The following is a 20,145-nucleotide window of genomic DNA, read 5'->3' as shown; positions in this document are numbered from 1 at the left end:
ATTCTGTGTGACGTTCAGTCCGTAAGAACTCTTGAGAACCTGGATTTCATATGAGCTTAAGACTGTGTCGGCCTGTTTAAACTGAGTTTGCGTCCGTGCGAGTAGAGCCCGTTCGTAGTGGTTGCTGAAATAACTGCAAAATAACGATGGGTGTGCCAAAATTTGGAAATTTCGAATACCGAAACGAATATCCTCATATTCGATTATTCGAACGAAATAGTGTACGCTCATATTAGTTGAAAAAATAGAATATGCCGCCAATTTTTCCAATACTCTTCGAATAAATGGTGCGAAGTTCGAATAAGGCCTGCTGTAATTTTCTTCTGTGATTACTCCAAAGACAAGGACCATACACACCGTGTTACCGTGCTGCCGCGAACGGTATGCGCGGGACGGGGGGTTCAGCGCCACGGTGCGGTTCATTCTCGTGGCGGTTTTCGTAATCCTCATATATGGCCTCAGAGATTAGACGACGCGGCAACGCGGAGGCAGGTTCAGCGAAGCAGGCCTTTATCCCTGACCTCGGAGGCCATGCCTCACGCGTAAGCTCTCGCTCGTCTCATGCACGGAGATGTGGCGCTAGTTTATCATCTTTCTCATAAAGAGCAAAATGCACTTTTTCTATAAGAATAGCGTGACAATGATAAAGTTAATGCACTTATTTCATGTTGCGACCCTCCAAATGGAGATCAGTGTTGCGTCTTTTAACATATACAGCTATAACTGCGAAAGCAGTCCTTCGCTATCCCTTACGATTGCTCATTGAATATTCGCACACCTAGCGAATTACCCTCAAAATATTCTACTCGTATTCGATTCGCTTTTCAGCAGGACTATTCGCATTCGATTCGGTTTGGAAAAAGTACTATTCGCACACCCCTAGAATACCTAAGTCGAGATAATCATAACTAGCCTAAGATTAATCCTCCTAGGCCTAAGCTGCACCAGCCCTATCCCCGTGAACTTCTTTATGTCCTATGCCCACCTCACTCTCTGCCTTCCGGCGCTAAATAATAGTGAGTGGCGTCAAACTAGACGTAAAATGTTTGCAGTCTCAGAACTCTAAGCGCTTTGTACTCCTTTTGGAGCAAAAGTAGGTCCTCTCGGAGAACTTCGTCGCCGCAACGCAGTCTTTCTCGAGACTAATTAGATGTTAGCACTTTTATTCATGTCGATTGTCATAAAGCATGAAACAGGCCTGCCAAAACCTCAAAGGGCTTGAGTGGCAGCGCCTGGCAGACAGCGAACATCGGCAAAGATATAGAATTTGCGATGAACTTGACAACGAAAAACAAACCTTACAACACACAGAGACAAACATAGAGACATAGCTTATTACATCATCAAGAGAGATGACAGCAGTTTGATAATAAGACAGTAACATTAGATGAAATAATTATGGGGCAAGAAGCAACGAAGAGACATGCCGCAAAGTTTTTTTCAGGTTATATTTATTTTTCATGCAGAATACAGAGATGGCTAACTACAGAAACAGGCAGGTGCGTATTATTGACGTCTGCGCTTTCCGTACCGGTTTGAGGAATGAAGAGAGGCGAACTGACGGTATTGACACGACTCCCACCAGTCATCCCGAGGGCTCAACTGTTCGTCCGGAGGGAGGGACGCAAGAGTGTAACCTTCTATCCTAAGAGAGCAACAGTTTAAAGAAGAAAAAATTGCGCGTCGGCGGTGGGATCAAAACCTCAGCGTCCTAGGTTGGAAGTAGGGCGTGCTATATACTACACAACCGCTGAAACTGCTTCAGCCATCCTTATACATGGGTTGCATCCAAACATAGTACAGGATGAAAAAGACCAGTCACGATTTATATAACGTATTGCTATTATTCACGAAATGTGTTGCCGTTTTATTGTTATACACTCCAGCAGCAAGGTTTCTGCTAAGTCTTAAAGCACGAAAGAAGCGCGTATAACGTCGTTCTTTGCGCAATGATAATTGAGGCATGTGTGTATTGACACGCAGTGCTTCGCGGCCGGCTGGGCATTAATCGCGGCAAACTTCGCTCGCTGCCTTTCGGCGGCGTATCAACGCGATTTTTCTTCCTTGCTGCTTCTGCCGCGGGTGTGTGGGGTCTTTCCGATTAAGCCAGCGGTATAATAACTGCACTCGTTTAGCACGGCGCAGTCGAGTACATGCGCCACGACGACGACCGTCCGTGTGCTGCCCAACAGATATGTAACCGTATACTTGCTGCAAAGGAAACAAAATGAAATGGCGTATTATTTTTGCGCATTACTCAGCTCATGCTCATACATGCTTCGAAAGGCGTAGTGTGCATACCGCCGCATTCTCGTCTGCCGATAACTCCGATGCCACAAAGGTTTTCTTGAAGCAGTAGTCTGCCTCCGCACGGATAGCGATGGTGTTTTTGTGTATGAACAACCTCAACTCATTATTTTTTTATTTGTTGCGCACTTTTGTGGACTTCGATTGCAGGTCACAATTTGAGGATGATGATGATGATGATGATGATGATGATGGTAGTGATTTTCATGGCACAAGGGCATCTAAGGCCAAAGAGGGTCATGGCAGAAGGTATATTCGTTTGCTCAAGGTGGGGTCAATGACCCATTTCCCAAGCATTTCACCCTAAATAAGCCGAGCACCGGGCCAGGGCGAAGCTAGTACCCAATTTGTCACCGTTGGGTACCCGGCGGCACTCAGGATCGAACCCCGCACCTCCCATATGCGAGGCGGATGCCAAACCACTAGGCCACCGCTGTGGTAAAAGGTCACAATTTATTGAGCAGCAGGAGCAGCAGCTTTAAAATGTTAATTTTACAATGCCGATTTCCTGTCCGTTTGGTCCTCTGTCAGTGCTCACTAAGATATACTCGCGGCTTTCAAGCCTCTGAGCAAACCCGCCATTGTGTGTCGACGACCGGACATCACTATTCGCTGCCTTTGCCTGCAGTATGCTGCCAATGGTGAGGTCCACTCGCCGAACGCCCAATTGCCGGGTCGCTTGTCACAGGCGCTTGACGGCCGTGGGTACATCTTAGTGACCAGTAACAAAGGACCAAATGAACGCGAAATGGACTATAGATGATAGACAGCTTTTAGAATCAGACTCCAAATATAAAAGTTAGTGGCTTACAGCGGACATTACGGCGGGGATTGAAAATGTTCATCCCACCATTCGTACAGCCGCCGCGGGGGCTGAGTGGTTATGGTGCTCGGCTGCTGACCCGGAAAACTATGGTTCTATCTTGGCCGCGGCGGTCGCAATTCGGTGGAGGCGAAATTCTAGAAACCTGTTCACTGCGCGATCTCAGTGTCAGGCAAAGAACTGCAGGTTCTCGAAATTATCCAGAGCCCTCCTCTACGTCGTCCCTCATAGCCTGAGCCGCTTTAGGAAGCTAAACCCCCATAAACCAAACCCAAACCCACGGTTCGTACCCTTGCCTGAACGTTTAGTCCTTGAAGTCTGCACCGGGCGGTTTTGTCCCGCAGTAAGTTTTTCCACTGGCCAAGCTTCGTTTCCGGCAGATAACGGTCGTAGTTGCTCTGCAAACGACGGAACCCCACTTAGAGGGTATACCTTTGCCGCGTCTGCAACTCATTTGTGTGCAGGGCGCTGCGTGGGCTGGCCTGTTGGTCTGCGCACTCCAGCTGTGGCACGCGGTGGGCAGGGGGCTTTCGGCAGTTCCCCCACCACCTGTGGTTACCGGAACGCTGGAGAGATGTCCGCCGCAGATCAACGGCACTGGTGCAGTAGCCGGTGCTACTACATATCCAATCGACCCGCTACTCAGTGGCAGGTAAGATTTTCTTAGGGCTAGAGGTGTAGCACGTGCTCCTTACGCAAGTATGGGAAACAGACCATAGGTTGCTGATCTTCAATTTCCCGCCTTTTGAAGGAGCATATTGTAGTGAGAGATGCTTGTTCTCTAAAAGTTAAAAACTGATCCTAAGTCACTTGGTCAAGAAGATGCGCCGGTTACCGGCATGCTGTGGACCCCCTATACTGAAGCTTTAGTTGAAGAAAGCGTTTGCTCCCAAGTTCCTAATCTTCCCCTCTTTGTTAGAGCAATAACCGGTATTATGGGTGTGCCATGAGCCCATGCCTTGCCCATATCAGCGATGCATTATTCGTTACATCCACCAAAACCTTGGGGCCTTTTTAACCACAATCTTTAAAGAGAAAATGTGATGACATTTGGAAGTTAGATCACGAAAGCCATCGGACAAAAGGCTCACTCTTTGCTAGACAACACGGTATGCAAATACACCAGGAACATAATTTATGAAAACAGTACTTGCATGGCTGTAACGCCGGAGATAAAGGTCATGATAGGACATCAATGCAGAGTGAAGTTGATGTGCTTAGCACTGTGATAAGCTAGCATGTAACAACGTTTGAAACAAAACTGTGAATGCAGTTCAATACTGTGCAAGGACCTAGGAGGTATCCCGGTCTTTAGACCGGCAGATGTTGGCAAGCCTTCCGCTGTCGACACACGCGTAACGCCGGCAGCGAAGTTTTATCCTCTCGCCGATGGATGGCGCTGCTTCGCTTCCGACGCAGGGAAAAGACTTCTAAAGAGAGAACTGAAACACGGAATTCGACTGGAAAGATTTTTGTGTTACGATAGTGTAGTGGAGCCTCCATCTCAAAGAATCAATTAAAGTATGCGGATTGCGAAAACATGGTGAAGCTATAAGAAACAACGCTTGCTACCGTGGAGAGGCTCAAGACGGGGATTTCATGTATGTGTAGGATGGAGGGCAAGAATGCGAAACTCCTATCGCGAGTCGAGATGCTAGAAACGCTCCTTGGGTTGGAAAAGCCGAGAACCGAAAATTGAATAAACGAAGAAGCAGGGGAAAAGAAGATTGCCGCGACTGGCGAACCTTCTTCCCTGTGTCTAGTGGGACCCGCCAGTAGCCCGAGTTCAGGTATCAGCCATGGAAATCTCCAGCTGGCTTGACGCACTGGTGACAGGTTCTTCAGTATCAACCGAAGAGGGGCTGTCACGGCTCAAAAGAGGTGCTCGGAACATTTAATGGTTTCCCAGAACCACCGCCAGATGTCACGTGAGGGCGACAAATATATTAAATAATATACGAGGAGAGCGGCGTAGAATTCAATTCAAATTGTTTATTAGGAGCCCACAGATTACTCAGCAGTCCGCCGGCGGTGGTAGCAACAAGCGTGCTCGGCCACGCTCGATTTAAAGCTGGCTAGGAACCTGCGCGATAAGCCATTAAAAGAGACAACAATCCGGGAGAGTGTGCAAGCAGTTACGCGTGTCTGCGATCATTCGCGATAAAAGTGGTTCGGTTTATGGTTTATGGGGCATAACGTCTCAAGGCGGCTAAGGTTTGAGCGGCGCCGTACTGGAGGACTCCGGTAATTTCGACCACCTGGGGTTTTTTAACGTGCACTGACACACGGGTCCCGATAAATGTGGTCGCGTCTCGCGTCGCAAACTAAACGATAAAGCCGAGTGCTGACACTTTTATCTTGAAAAACGAACAAACGCAGAGCTGTTTGGACCCATAGCCATTATGTCTAGCAGAGGGTCTAAATGCAAAATAATCAAATCAGCAATGCCATGCCGTAAAACAGTTTGTTAAAAAGCACTTTTATCATAACAGTGCTAATTATCTAGATGCAAATTACAACAAATGAAAATGAGAAATTTAGCAAACCAAATAGCAAAACTATTCGTCGGCTGCATGAATCCCAGAAGGTTAACTCAAAGCAGAGATGGAGTATCAAGAATAAACCTCATATATGGTTGTTTGTAGGGGGAGCTACACTGGGCTATCAGTCGAGAATTTTTCGATACATGGGAGAGGAAAGTTGTGCGCATGCGCCGTTGCCATGGCAACCGAAGAGGAGCAAAGTGCGGCGTGCGCTTCGCCGTCGCCGCGGCCGCTCCGCCGTCAAAGCCGAGCATGACGTCACGCAGATGAGCAGTTGTGCACATGAGCCGATACCATGGTAACCAGAGAGACCCCACAGCTCCGCCGCGTTCTTCGTTGCAGCTTCGCCGCACGCCGCTCTATCACCCGAATCCCGCGTGGCAGGCGCAGCATTGCGTATAAAAGGTGGAGATGTAGTGGGCGTCTGTATCACAAAGTTTTACATGCATGCAGAGAAGCAGAGTCCAGCCGCTGCTAAACGGCGTTATAGACAAGAGAAGATTAAATCTTCCGATCCTGAGGTTGTCGCCTGGCAGTTGATTTGAACCAAATAAGAACACTGGAGTCTGTGACTACGTGAAAAAACATATTGCCGCTGTCAGTCATCTCCCTTCGATCGCGGTGAATAATGGTAAAGCCTGCTGTGTTCGGGTTCTGGACAGCGTCATTATCATCCAAAGTGTCTACGTGGCACCGGGAACATCTGTCCACCAGACAATTGATGTGGTTGCCACGTGTGTACCAGCCTACGGCATGGTTTTACAGTTGTGTGAGACTTTGGGTGATTTCATCAAGAAACAGGACTCTCTTAGTCAGTGTATGAAAGAAAAGTTTGACTTCAGTTCAGCTTCGGACCCTCACGTCCAGACTACACAATGGGGAACTACAATATAGCTTGCATGCTAAAGAAGCTCTACCAAATCGAAGTACCGTATCGATAAAATTGAGACCGGTGCATGCAACCTCACAGATCATCGGGCAATCTTCGTCTCTGTCAAGCAAATTGAATAAAAGATGTGTATACCCAATGTCTCTCATTCATAAACATAAAGTGACCACAACAAGTTCAGCCAGGGAAACGTACTCTCGCTACGTATATTCTGACATAGCCGAACTAAGCCGATGCCAAATTCTAGTTGTGCTCACATTATTCTGACACTTAGCGGTGACGGCAGTTCGGTGAGTAGGAAGACGGGGAAAGGGTTGCAAACAAAACTATTTATCGGGTCTATTTTAAAAGTATATATTAGGTACATATTGTAAATTTATGCACAACTTTTTTATAATGCGTTATTTTACATGCTCTATGTGTGCTGCACCATGTAGCTGCCTTTATATCAAAGGCCTTTCTTGATCTCAATTCCAGTATGTGATGCGCTATCGTTGAAATGATTCATGTACATAAAATACCAACTTAAGGCTCGCTTGCCTACATATCTCTTGGCGAAATAAACGTAAAAAATTCAGCGATGGTATTAGTGACAACTCACTCGGGTGCCACGTTTTCAAAAAATAGACACTTTATGTTCTAAAAAAATACAGCGCTAAAAAGAAATAGCATAAAGTCGCTTCGCACCAGGGGCATAAAGATCATACCGTGAAGAAGCCAAAGCTGTTATTCTTCACGATCAACAATAATGTATAAAGATTACAGCAGAGCCGATGATACAGGCATCATTGATACACTATCACTCGAACTCTCATCCTTCCATCAACTCGCACACGATACATACACAAACATCGAATCCCTATGGCCTAAATTTAAAACAGTTGTGTCATACTTTGTCACTAACTACGTACCATTAAAAACAAAAAGGACCCACAAACATAACCCCTGGATAACTCGAACCGTAATCCACGCAAAAAAAAATGTTCGACGACTCAGAAAGAGACAGAAAGACCATCCGTCACAACGAACAGTTCTAAAACTTATTTCCGCTGTTGATGATCTGAAATCAGAAATGAAGAGATCCAAGACATATTATTTTACATAAACACTTCCTAAATTTCTAAAAAATTCTCCCCAAACATTCTGGCGTTATATAAACCCTAAAAAACAAGGTGAAAGACAGGCATCGCCGGAGGATAACAGAAATGCAGCATCTGCTTTAAATAACTGTTTCTGCTCCATCTTCACAACGGATAACGGAGAGCTACCAGGAACTAACTCTAGCGCAGGCGTGACAATCGAACTCCTAACGGTAACTGAACCAGGAGTGTTAAACCTTTTACTAAATCTGGGCACTAAGAAAGCAACAGGGCCTGATAACATCTCTAACATATTCCTACATAGATATGCCGAGTGGATAGCCAAATTCCTGGTACTACTTTTTAACAAATCATTATCCACTTGCACCCTCCCTAGCGATTGGAAAACCGCCAAGATAACACCGATACACAAATCAGGAAATAAATCCGACCCTTCGAACTTCAGACCTATATCACTAACGAGCAGGGTATGCAAGTTATTAGAACATATTTTTTTTTAGTTTTCCTCTCTGTCATCTTTCTAACCCCTATCCCCCATCCCCAGTGAAGGGTAGCAAACCGGAGACTCACATCTGGTTAACCTCCCTGCGTTTCCTTTTCATTCTCTCTCTCTCTCTCTCTTGTTTTAAAACACATAAACGCTTATCTTCAAGGAAATGACATTTTAAACCCGTGTCAGCGCGGCTTTCGTAAGGGCCTTTCTACTGTTACTCAACTAATTGAATTAACACATGACATATCCACGAGCATTAATAACCAGAAACAAATCGACCGTATATTTTTGGACTTCTCGAAAGCATTTGACCGTGTGTCGCATACTACACTTGTTGCAAAACTTCAACTTATTTTAGGGATTGGCCCTATTCTAAACTGTATTAAAGAGTATCTTAGTAATCGCATGCAATTTGTTGAAATTAATGATGAGAAATCAGCGACAACTAAAGTTACATCGGGAGTACCCCAAGGAAGTGTCCTAGCACCAGTACAGTTCCTAATATTTATAAATGACCTACCTGCTTGTGTTTTACAGAATATTAAACTTTTCGCAGATGACTGCGTCCTTTACAAGGAAATTAACTCTTTTGATGACCATATAGTTTTAAATAACGCCTTAACAGCAGTGTACCAGTGGTGTCAGGACTGGCAGACGGACATCAATTTAAATAAATCTGTTCTTTTATCTATAACTAGGAAAAAACACACATCAGCTTTTCAGTACACACTTAATAATATTCATCTTGCATCTGTCCTTGAGAATAAATATCTTGGTGTGACACTAACCTCTGATTTCATATGGGATTCGCACGTTAATATCATCACATCTAATGCACTCAAACAAGTCAGCGCACCATCTGTATTGCACACTAAAAAGAAAGAATGTTTTTGGGTGCGGCCACTTGATGTCGGCAGTGCTGTCAGTTTGACGTCATGCAGCAAGGTTGTATGAAATGTGCTTGTTTGTCAGTAAATCTTTAGTTGGAAGTAAGTGCTTGTGGTGTCCCATCCTTCTTTGTCCCTGTTTGTTCTGCGCTTGTATATGACTGACTTCATTAACAGACGCCTTAAACTAGAACCCTCTGAAACAAAATTACTAGCAAAAAAAACTATTGTCAGACCAATTCTAGAATACGGCAACACAGTTTCGTTTCCCTTTACTAACAAGCTCATTAAAAAACTTCAAGGGGTGCAGAGAAAGGCACTAAGTTGTGTATATAATAAACACTCCCTTACAGACTTACCAACACAATTAATAAAACTTGCAGAACTCCTAACCATGGAGAACAGAGCAAAATTCGCAAGACTTAAAATTATGTATCAGCTAATACACAACCAACTAAAAGTGCCCGCTACAAAATACATAACGACCACAAAAACTATATCGACCCGCCCCAACCTCACACACAAATTTAACGAGTTTCCATTCGGTACTGACATATTCAAATACTCATTTTTTCCTCGAGCTGCACGAGTATGGAACAATCTAAACATAGATATTACTAACAGCTCTTCATTAGATGCGTTCAGTGCCCTGGTTATAGATCACCTGTTTGTTTCCCAGTAGTTATTCTCATTTTCCACACTTTTCTGTCCTGTTTATTTTTACCGTTTTGTTTGTGCCTAGACTGAAAATACAACACTAACTGCCGCCAACTTCCTTTTTTGGTATGCTTGTCATCATGTTTGCCGCCTATTATTTGTACCTCAACTTGAATTCTTAAACCGATTTTGTAACTATTTTTGCAATATGTTATTCTTCAAATTGTTTACTTACCAACATGTGCACTACAACTGTATCATTCAGAGCCCTTCCAGTTACAGTCCCTGCTGGGAGTTAGAGTATCAAATAAAAATTTTAAAAAACGAAATTTTCTTTAAATGATAAAATAAGCCATTTTCTCGCCCCTTAGTGCTTAGTCACAATCAGCAACCAGGTAGCGGCGGACAATGGTGTGTCAGTGTGTGAGTGTGTGTGTTTAAATACAGCATCCAAATTATCTTAATAACGAAGAGTGACAGAGCCCTAGACATAATTTTGGCGTACCAGCTAAACAGCATCGCAGCCGAATCATGGACTAAGTAAATGATCTTTCGCATGAAAAGTCTGCCCAAATCCATGGAGCAAGGAACTCGGCCCGCCTTAGGTAACGTGAGTGTATGCTAGAGCTCAGTAAAAAACCGTTAGTAGTAAGGCATCCGTCCATCTATCCATCCACCCACCCATCCATCCATCCATACATTCATCCATCCATCCATCCATCCATCCATCCATCCATCCATCCATCCATCCATCCATCCATCCATCCATCCAGCCATCCGTCCGTTCTTTCATACATGCATACTTGAAGCATGATGACCTTAGTTGCCTGTGCCCTACAACCCAACATACATACATACATACGTGCATACATACATACATACATACATACATACATACATACATACATACATACATACATACATACATACATACATACATACATACATACATACATACATACATACATACATACATACATACATACATACATACATACATACATACATACATACATACATACATGCATACATACATACATACATGCATACATACATACATACATACATACATACATACATACATACATACATACATACATACATACATACATACATACATACATACATACATACATACATACATACATACATACATACATACATACATACATACATACATACATACATACATACATACATACATACATACATACATACATACATACATACATACATACATACACAATGAAATCTGGTATTCATAATGATGTGGAGCCGCCACGGTAGCTGAGTGGTTATGGCGCTCGGCTGCTGGCCCGAAAGACGTCGGTTCGATCCTGGCCGCGGCGGTCGAATTTCGATGGAGGCGAAATTCTAGAGGCCCGTGCACTGTGCGATGTCAGTGCACGTTAAAGAACCCCAGGTGGTCGAAATTCCCGGAGCCCTTCACTACGGCGTCTTTCATAGCCTGAGTCGCTTTGGGGCGTTAAACCCCCATAAACTAAACCATTCATAATGATGCAGCTGGAGGATGTTGTTGACCATTTGTCAATGGAGAAAGAGCCTACTGGAAACACAAGGACGGATTGCGCTTGTCTTCATCTAACTTCTTTTTGTGTCGATGTTTGCAGCGCTGTTTCTCCACTAATTTCTGTTAGTCATCTTTCTACATTCTTCTCTAATGAACACTAGCATGTTGACGATTTATAGAGCTTTCGAAAAGAGAAGGGCGCTGCCATATTGGAAAGTGGGCATTGCTCGTAGCAGAGAAAAGATCTAAGGATTAATGGCTCGCACGACCACCCTATAGCCCCCCCCCCCCCCCCGCAAATAAAAAACTTTCTCCGAGGGTCACGATGATGGGTAACATTTCTGCTTCTTCGATAAATCGCCCTCTTTTTCTGCCTGTTGCCACACCTTTAGGAGCATGACTCGGTTCATACAGTCAATTTTCCGTTCTTATATCTTCATTTGCAGCCCATACGTGTTTCCTCTGTACCGCCTGTCGTTCTTCTGGGTTTCCTCCATCGGGACAGTTCTGACGGTGATCTTGGGAACTGCTCTAAGCCTTGCTACAGGTGAGTACGGTCATCCACACATGCCTGCTAGGCCCACTGCAGGACTGACTCATTGATAGACTGTAATAATCTTTGTCCCTGGCGCATGGCTGTCAACTGTATTAACCCTCTTGACTCTAGACAAGGCAGGAAATGATCTAAGGCGTCCCAAAGACAATAAAAAGAGTGTAAAGAGAGGCATAACGGTGCCAATTTTTGCAGCAATGTATGAAAGATGACCCCGGCTGTATAACGGAGAATAACAAAGCGCGAAACATTCTTGTAATCGGACAAAGCAACTACGAGTCCGAAAACGGGCTACAGTCGTCAACGCCACAGGGAATGATTGTTTTAAATCTTTATTCCATTAGAACAACACCATCACTGACCTTCCTCGCGTCTTATAATTTACTGAGTCTCATTCTGTGATCTCGTGATTCTTTCTTGTAGATGTGTGCGGACGTTTTTTAATAAATGTATGAGAATGTGTGCATGTATACATTCTTGTACAAGTTGTTTTACACTCAGAAGCAACATGAGACATGGTCTTGAAGGGGATGCACAACAGCCGAACTGTTTTCCCAGAGGTTTCAATTAGCACCAAAACGATTCGGATTACTGCATTACGAGCCTTTACGTGTACTTTCTCGTCTTACGCTGTGTCGTTAATGCGGCTTTCCACTTACCGTGGGTTTTACCAGCTGCATAAAGTGCCCTGTGTTTCCATCGCTAGCAGGGAACAGTAATTCGCGCATAATAAGAATTCTGTCCATGCGTAAAAATGAACGCAACAATAGCGCATGTCGAGCGGCAAAATTTAAGCATTCACTTGCATTTCAGCCCTTAGTAACAAAGGAAACGAAAGCATAGAGTGCTCAGCAAAGAAAGTGGCGCCACGTATAACAAGACTTGCTGCTCTCTGGATAGCGTAGATAGTGTTTCATCATGTCAGCACAGAAAAGACACTGAGACAATGATGACTTGACTGCTCAGGCGCATATGCAGGGTATTTGCCCAAAGTCTTTCCACAATTTTGAAAAACAGGCTTTTTGAGTTAGAAGAGCTCTTTTTTCGACAGCATCGAAAGCGATGCTGTAAAAGACATCAGAATGCAGCTGCGAATTTCGCATGGCTTTGCAGGGCTTGAGCATCAATTACTCGTGCTTCAAACTTAGTTGTTTTTTATAGTTTTTTTATTTTATAGGGAGACATTTTTGTATTGCTACGCACGCTCGTACTCAATCAAACGGTCATTAATCAATGACCAATGCGCGAATTTTGAGGAAGACGTAATATTTTCCATGTAAGTAACTGCCGACTTGCAGAAGCTAAGAAAACCCAGGTTGTTTCCTTGGAAGCGGATGTTTTGGTCGAAGAAAAATTCCTCAAGAAAATATGGGACAACTTTATGTGTAAGGCAGCTCATGAGTTTTGTTGCTCCTGTAGTATATACGGGGTTTAATGAAGGAGTAGCGACAGTTCTACTGCCCTTCTCACACCCTTCTAACATACGGGATCCACGAGAGAGCCAGTTTGCTTATAAATGTTCCAGTGTGAGAATTCAAGTACTTTCACGTGATAGAACAAATCAGCTCACATTTGCGCTTCATTGAAGCTTCAAGAAATCTCTGAGGCGAATTTTTATGCGGTAATTTTCCAAAGCGCTAGAGAATCTTCATTAAAAAAGAAGTTTGATTACGTGCGTAATTCAGACGCAACTTAACATTACTCTGGTTAGCGTTCCGACGTTATTCTGAATTGCAGGAGAACTGTATGGTTCGGAAAATAACCAGTATCAGAAGTGAGTAAGTGCTTATCCATATTTTGGTTGCCCAGGGTGTACATGCATTCAGAATTGAGGGGACAAAAGGGGTGAGTTCACGTTGACGTCCGAGTGTTAAAAATAATTCGGCCTGGTTTGTCTGTAAAAACAACTTTGTTTTAGGCGGCGTCCAGACGGCGAGAAAGAACACGCATCTTACTAGCCCCGTGTTCCTGAACCTTTGGAATCGCTTCAAGTTTTTTCGGCAATTACTGAACGTGAGTATAGGTTTGTCTCATCATCGTCGGTACGCGGCGCTACGACCTGACAGAAAAAGTGGGCTCCCTTTGGCCGCTTGCACAACTGCACCACCAATTAGCTGAAGTATCAAAGTAGTGTGTATTCGTTTGGCGCAATAGTTATACAGCAGGTTACGTGTTCCTTCTAATGGCCCGTATCTTCACTCGCATACTGCATTTTGAGTTTTATTTTTCGGTGTGTACTACCCGCATTTGCGCATTCGTTGCATTTTTCGCATTCTGTAGTGCGTCCCCTTAGTTGAACCTGTGCTTTTCACGGCTTCGTAAGACTAAAGACAGATTGGTTCATGTGAAAGGTTTGAATATAAAGACCCATGTTTACCCACGCATTGTGTTCACTGAGGATGACGATTCCTGTTATAATTTAACTACATCTTGTCTTCATCAACTAATGTGGACTATTCTGGCTTTATTTTGTTCACAGAAATTGAAATCAAGGATACCCAGTAGGCGCATGTGGTATTTTATTACGGAATGTCGCAAACCGCCGAGCATATGGTGCAAATTCTGAGGATTGTTCAGAGTGTGGCACCACAGTTTGATCCTAATCTGCCGTTCTTATCGAGAGAAAAACCACGACAAAAAAATATATCCGAAGTCTTCATGGAGACAGAAATAAAACAACTGGTTCCATTGTTTATGTCGACGAATCGTTTGCATCACTCCCTTAGCAAAGTTGCATGATTCAAGCAATGTCAATCTTGTAGGCAACGGCCGAACGTAACTGCGGCGCCGACGGGCGCGCCACTCGCGGCGAGGAGCGCATCTTCTGCAGGATAAGCTCGCCGCCGCACGAGGTCCAACGGCTGCAATTCAGTCGCGGCAGCGGGTCGTGCTGCGTTCTCAGTCTGTGAAGACTGCCGATTAAACACAAACAGTTGAGTTGTCGCAACGCTTTCCATTGCACAGGCTTGCACAGCTTAGAAGTCGCTTTTACACTCCCAGTCGACCGCGCTTCTCCCGAGACAGACGTTGCATCTCACAGAGCGTTTATCGGTTACCGAAGAATGACGTTATAAATAGAAATCCTATGCAACAATAATTGAGATTGGCTCCCTACTCCTCACTTAAGAATATATGGCAAGCTTTTTATTGGTGGTGCGAAATCACATGAGACCCAACCCGGCTTACTACCGTTCGACACTTTTGCAAAAGCATCTCTGGCCTCAGGATAGAGGATCACTGTATTAGCACAAATGTTTCCGAAAGAAACAATTCCTTCTGAACTTGTATTTTTTAGCACAAGTTATCATAGCGCTGTTGAACCCCTGCCATTTCCGAGAACAAATATATGATGATTTGAAGTCACACGGGAAAGACACCTCTGCTGCAGGAGCTGTTCGCGCATAACACATGATAGTCAGCACGCAGTGCTTTGACTGCGGGCTGACAACGACGACGGCGGGTTGTCCTCTGGGTGGGACCCCTAATGCTATCACGTCAAACCTTCTTCGCCTTCGCTCGCCATACTCCAACTTGCGCCGGTATCTTCAATGTGACAAACGGTACCTTGAAGATTCGCTAGAAGAACAAGCCTTTCGTGCATTACATTTATTACATTGTCATCTCTTCAAACGCAAAGGTCGTCTCCTTCGATCATTAGAACCACTCGATTAAAAAGCCTTACAAAATAACGAACATCGATCTGATCCGAGGTTCGCACTCCAGGGCGGCACCAAGCGTCCTTCCCCCCCCTCCTCCATATACAAAGAGTATTCCCCCTTGCCCTACGAGTAATCGGCCAATTACAACGTGACACAATATATTACCGCACAGCTACCTTCCACGACACGCACCTGTGAGGTCGTGCGGCTGCCTAGTTCCCGGAAATCTTCCGCTGACCGTTATCGCCATCGCAGCCGCTGGTCCCACGTATTAGAAATTTTAGTATGAGGAGACCCCATCAATTATCGAGGTTATAAATGTCTTCATTATATCCTTCCACGACCACCAAGCAGGTTCCGAGAATTCTCCGGTGTCGTCGCCTTTATTAGTCTCGTCACCAGGTCGCCTTCTCGGATGCAGAGGTTCCACACTGAGGGCTCATCACGACAGGTGGCGCCGCCAAAGAACCTCTATGAATTTCTGAGCGTGTCACGCAGGAGTAACTAGGAGTAACTGGCTGGGGAGCTGAAAGGCCTTGTTCTTGGTAGCGATGACCGCGAGTGCCGACACCATGACTCGACTGTAGTAACCCCCCCCCCGCCTCCTAATTCGATAATTGCAATGATTGGCTTGCATGCAGTGTCATTCGTGCGTTCGGTGCTGTCGTTGGATTGTTGAGCCCATCACAGACCATCAGGATAAATCTCACAGTTTAAGCGTTCTTATTTTCACTGTCCTCGTTATTATGTCCCACTTTATTTAAGCGTTGTTATTTTCTCTGTAGTAGCCGTGGCGCATCGTTGCTGTTAAAGGCAATGACAGAGATTACTTTGGACCGAAAAAATAAATACAAATAATGTGCCCTGTCCACACCGGCAAAAGGCGCTGATTGTCAGATGGAATATAACACAGCCTCTTTTGATGGGCAAAGTGTTTGTCAAAACTATACAGCCCAAGGGGTCTGCTTCTGAGCTCTGCTACGCGGCTTTGCTTACATAATAAGGGGCCCTAATTTCACGAAGGCGGTATGAACTTAAATCCTCACCCCTCCTAAGCTTAGGACTGTCAAATCTGCTTAAAGAACTCCGTAAGCGGTTTGGAAAAAACCCCTGGGACTGTATATTTCTGAAAACGACTCTATAGATGTACTGTCTCTGAAGTACAAGAAAAATCGTCCGCGCTTTCTCTTCATGAAATATCAACAGCTTTTGATGAGCCTGTATGCTTCAAATGACAAAAAGATTGGTGCAGTTTTTGCTGACATCAAGTGCTAAAAAATGCTTGCAAGCACTTTTTGGTTCCAGAAGAGAGCAAATAATCAATATCACATGGAAGAGTTCGATTGAAGAATTTGGGGAGGCCGAGTTTTTTCTAGAGCCCATGACAGTAATGCGCCGCTTTTCAGACACAACGGTAATTAAATTCCAGCATTTAGGTAACAGCAATTTCATTGCTGAGAGCTTGAGCAAGTTAAGTGAAAAGTAATCGCATTACGCTTCTGAAGTAATTGTAATCTCATTGCTTTTTGGACAAGAAATTTTCAATGTAATTTATTTACACATGCCTTATTCGTAAGGAAGGAATTATTGATGTAATTTAATTCCTTTTAAAAATTAATTTTGCCATGGACGCTTATAATTGGGGTTGTAACGTTGGACTAGGAATAACCGTTGCATTTAAGCAGCTTTATTTCAATCCAACTCATTACAAAGGACAGAAATTTTAGCGGTGAGCGAAGGCACCAAAAAATACACAAACCGCGAGAAAAAGAAAATCTAACGCAAACAGTTTCAACATAAAATAAAGGTAAAAATTGTTAACAGATGAAATAGAAGTTGACATAAAAATAAAAATAACAAATTGTTAACAAAAGAAATTGAAGTTAAGGAGAAAAAATACAAGAATAGAAAGCGCTGTAAGATGATAAAATGTTAATTGAGCCCAAAATAGCTTAGTTCTGAAATTATTGAATACGCTAACTTTTTATTTTTTACACTCGTTGCACGGAAAATGCGTTTCAGTGATATTGGAAGTCGTGGCGCAGATTTTGTTGCCCATATTCTGTTTCGTAGGTTCCAGACAGTGCAATCTTCCACTTAGTTATCGCCGATTTTGCACCAGAGCAAAAACAAAGTGTCCAATGCTTTCCTCTGGTTTGGTGAAGTAGCACGTCTTGGTCATCTATTCTTTCTACCGCGCGTAAAAAATATGTGAGCACTGACAAAAGGCAGTATGAAGGCATACTAGTGGGTCGCCAGCGAATGTTACAGAATTCCATGTAGTGCCTGCGAATGGCTTATTCGCGATACCTACTTCGACTGACTCTACACTCCATCCCCGCGACATTTAAGATACTTTTTTACCTTGTTCACCAACAGCTTGAAGAACCCGAAGCAAGAAACGGATGGGAGTCGACACCGGCGAAGCTCGACGGCGACGAATGCAAGGCCTTCCGCATTGAAATGGCTGCGCACACAGAAACCAGAGCACTCATTCAACAGAAAGGCGACAAGAAGCTTCAGTGCAGCACCTAATCTAAATCTGCGCGCCATTGGAGGTTATCTTTCGTATGACGCTGCCCAGTTTTTTTTCGTAATAATAGAGGTGTAAATATTGTAACAGAATAAAACTGGGTCCGTGTTTGCGGTGGCTGAGTGTCGTCGGCGTTGCTGAGTGTCGTCGGCGTTATGCTCATGAACAACTTCTGGGCTCTATTCGCAGCCGCAATTTCTTCAATTGAATAATTTCGAGACGCGAAAGCTCTCTGGCGTCCGAGCGGAAAATTAACGAACATCAATCGGTTGAGTGCATGCAATGGTGCTTTGCCGGATGAAGAAGTACCGGCTGTAAAATTAGATCCATAATTTGTTGGAAAAGACGTACTTAGCGCGTATGCACGTCCTGCTGGCCGTCATAAAAGTTTGCTGAAAAATATATAGTCGTAACTTTATCCTCCATATACGCAGTGTGGTGCGCTGCTCTCGAGCAGAGTGGCATCGTGCACTTCAAGCTTCGGGCACTCAACCCGCCGCAATAAAGCAATGTACCACGCCTGAGGACGTCGGCACCCTTCGGCTCAGTAAGATGGCCACCGTCTTCGATTATCTCTGACCTATCCATGTATGTATGTATGTATGTATGTATGTATGTATGTATGTATGTATGTATGTATGTATGTATGTATGTATGTATGTATGTATGTATGTATGTATGTATGTATGTATGTATGTATGTATGTATGTATGTATGTATGTATGTATGTATGTATGTATGTATGTATGTACTCGGTTTTACGGGGTTTAATGTCCCCTAGCAACTCAGGCTATCAAGGACGCTGGAGTGGAGGACTGCGGATAATTTCATCACCATGGAGTTCTTTAACGTGCACTGTCATCGCACAGTGCACGGGCACATTAAATTTCGCCTCCATCAAAATTCGACCGCCACGGCCGGGATGGAACCCACGTCTTTAAGGTCAGCAGCCAAGCACCATAACCACTGAGCCACCACGGCGGCACTTATGCACATATGCATGCAGGTATGTCGTATGTATGAACGTAAGTTTGCATGTATGTGCATACATATGCACGCATGTATATGTATATGTATGTATTTATGCATGAATGTATGTATGTATGTATCATTTACGTATGTATTTAAGCATGCATATGCTTGTATGCGTGTATATATCATGTTTGTATGTATGTATGTATGCATGTATGTATGTATGTATGTATGTACGTACGTATGTATGTAGGTACGCATGTATGAATGTATGTATGGAATACCACTGGGGACAAAAGTTTCCAGGACGTGAGTTCTGGGAGAAATGCTTTGCTTATTCTAGCTACACTTCGCCACCCAGTCGCCTGATATTGCATGAAGGCGTTGAAGGCCTAAATGCTCCGTCCTCTCTTCCCATTGTTAGGCGACTGGGTAGCAAGGTGGAGCTGAAACGTTTTTCCTAGAACTAGCGTCGCGGAAACTTTTGTCACCAGCAGAATGTATGTACGTACGTACGTATGTATGTATGTATGTATGTATGTATGTATGTATGTATGTATGTATGTATGTATGTATGTATGTATGTATGTATGTATGTATGTATGTATGTATGTATGTATGTATGTATGTATGTATGTATGTATGTATGTATGTATGTATGTATGTATGTATGTATGTATGCATGTATGTATGTATGTGTGTATGTATGTTGAAGCATCCGCTTTGAAACGGGGTGGTGACAGGTGCCACCATACTTATTTCCTTTTTTTACATTTCTTAAACTAATATCTGTCAAAGATACCGGTAATATCTACAAATTCGCCATTTTTCTTTCACGAGAAATTCTACTGCCTTCAATTCTGACCAATTTTAATCCCGAAGTCGTATCCTTAAGTTACCGACCTGCTTTGATGCATAATCATCATCATCAGCCTGACTACGGCCACCGAACATCAAAATCCTCTCTCATCTCTCTCCATTAACAAAATCCTTTGCCAGCGGCACCTACCTTAAGCCCGCAGACATCTTAATCTCATCCGCCCGCCTAAATTTCTACCGCCCCCTGCTACGCTTGCCTTCTCTTGGAATCCACTCCGTTACTCCTGAGGACGAGCGGTTATCTTGTATTCGCATACAATGCCCTGCCCAAGCGCATTTCTACCTCTTGATTTCGACTAGGATGTCATTAACCCGCGTT

General features: G+C 43.9%; 1 protein-coding gene across 1 annotated transcript in view; it reads left to right on the top strand.

The window, feature by feature from the left end:
* The window catches only part of LOC144102511 (putative sodium-dependent multivitamin transporter), a 37,967-nt gene extending 23,679 nt beyond the window's left edge, over positions 1-14,288 (top strand). Inside the window, exons 10-12 of the mRNA XM_077635768.1 lie at positions 3,595-3,782; positions 11,677-11,777; positions 14,263-14,288. Of these exons, the coding sequence (XP_077491894.1) occupies positions 3,595-3,782; positions 11,677-11,777; positions 14,263-14,288 (315 nt within the window). The remainder of the gene's footprint in view (positions 1-3,594; positions 3,783-11,676; positions 11,778-14,262) is intronic.
* Positions 14,289-20,145: the final 5,857 nt, after the last annotated feature.

This window comes from Amblyomma americanum, chromosome 8 (assembly GCF_052857255.1).
Source record: "Amblyomma americanum isolate KBUSLIRL-KWMA chromosome 8, ASM5285725v1, whole genome shotgun sequence".
Taxonomy (NCBI): domain Eukaryota; kingdom Metazoa; phylum Arthropoda; class Arachnida; order Ixodida; family Ixodidae; genus Amblyomma; species Amblyomma americanum.
The sequence above is the reverse complement of the archived record's forward strand: the minus strand, read 5'-3'. Positions and strand labels throughout refer to the sequence as shown.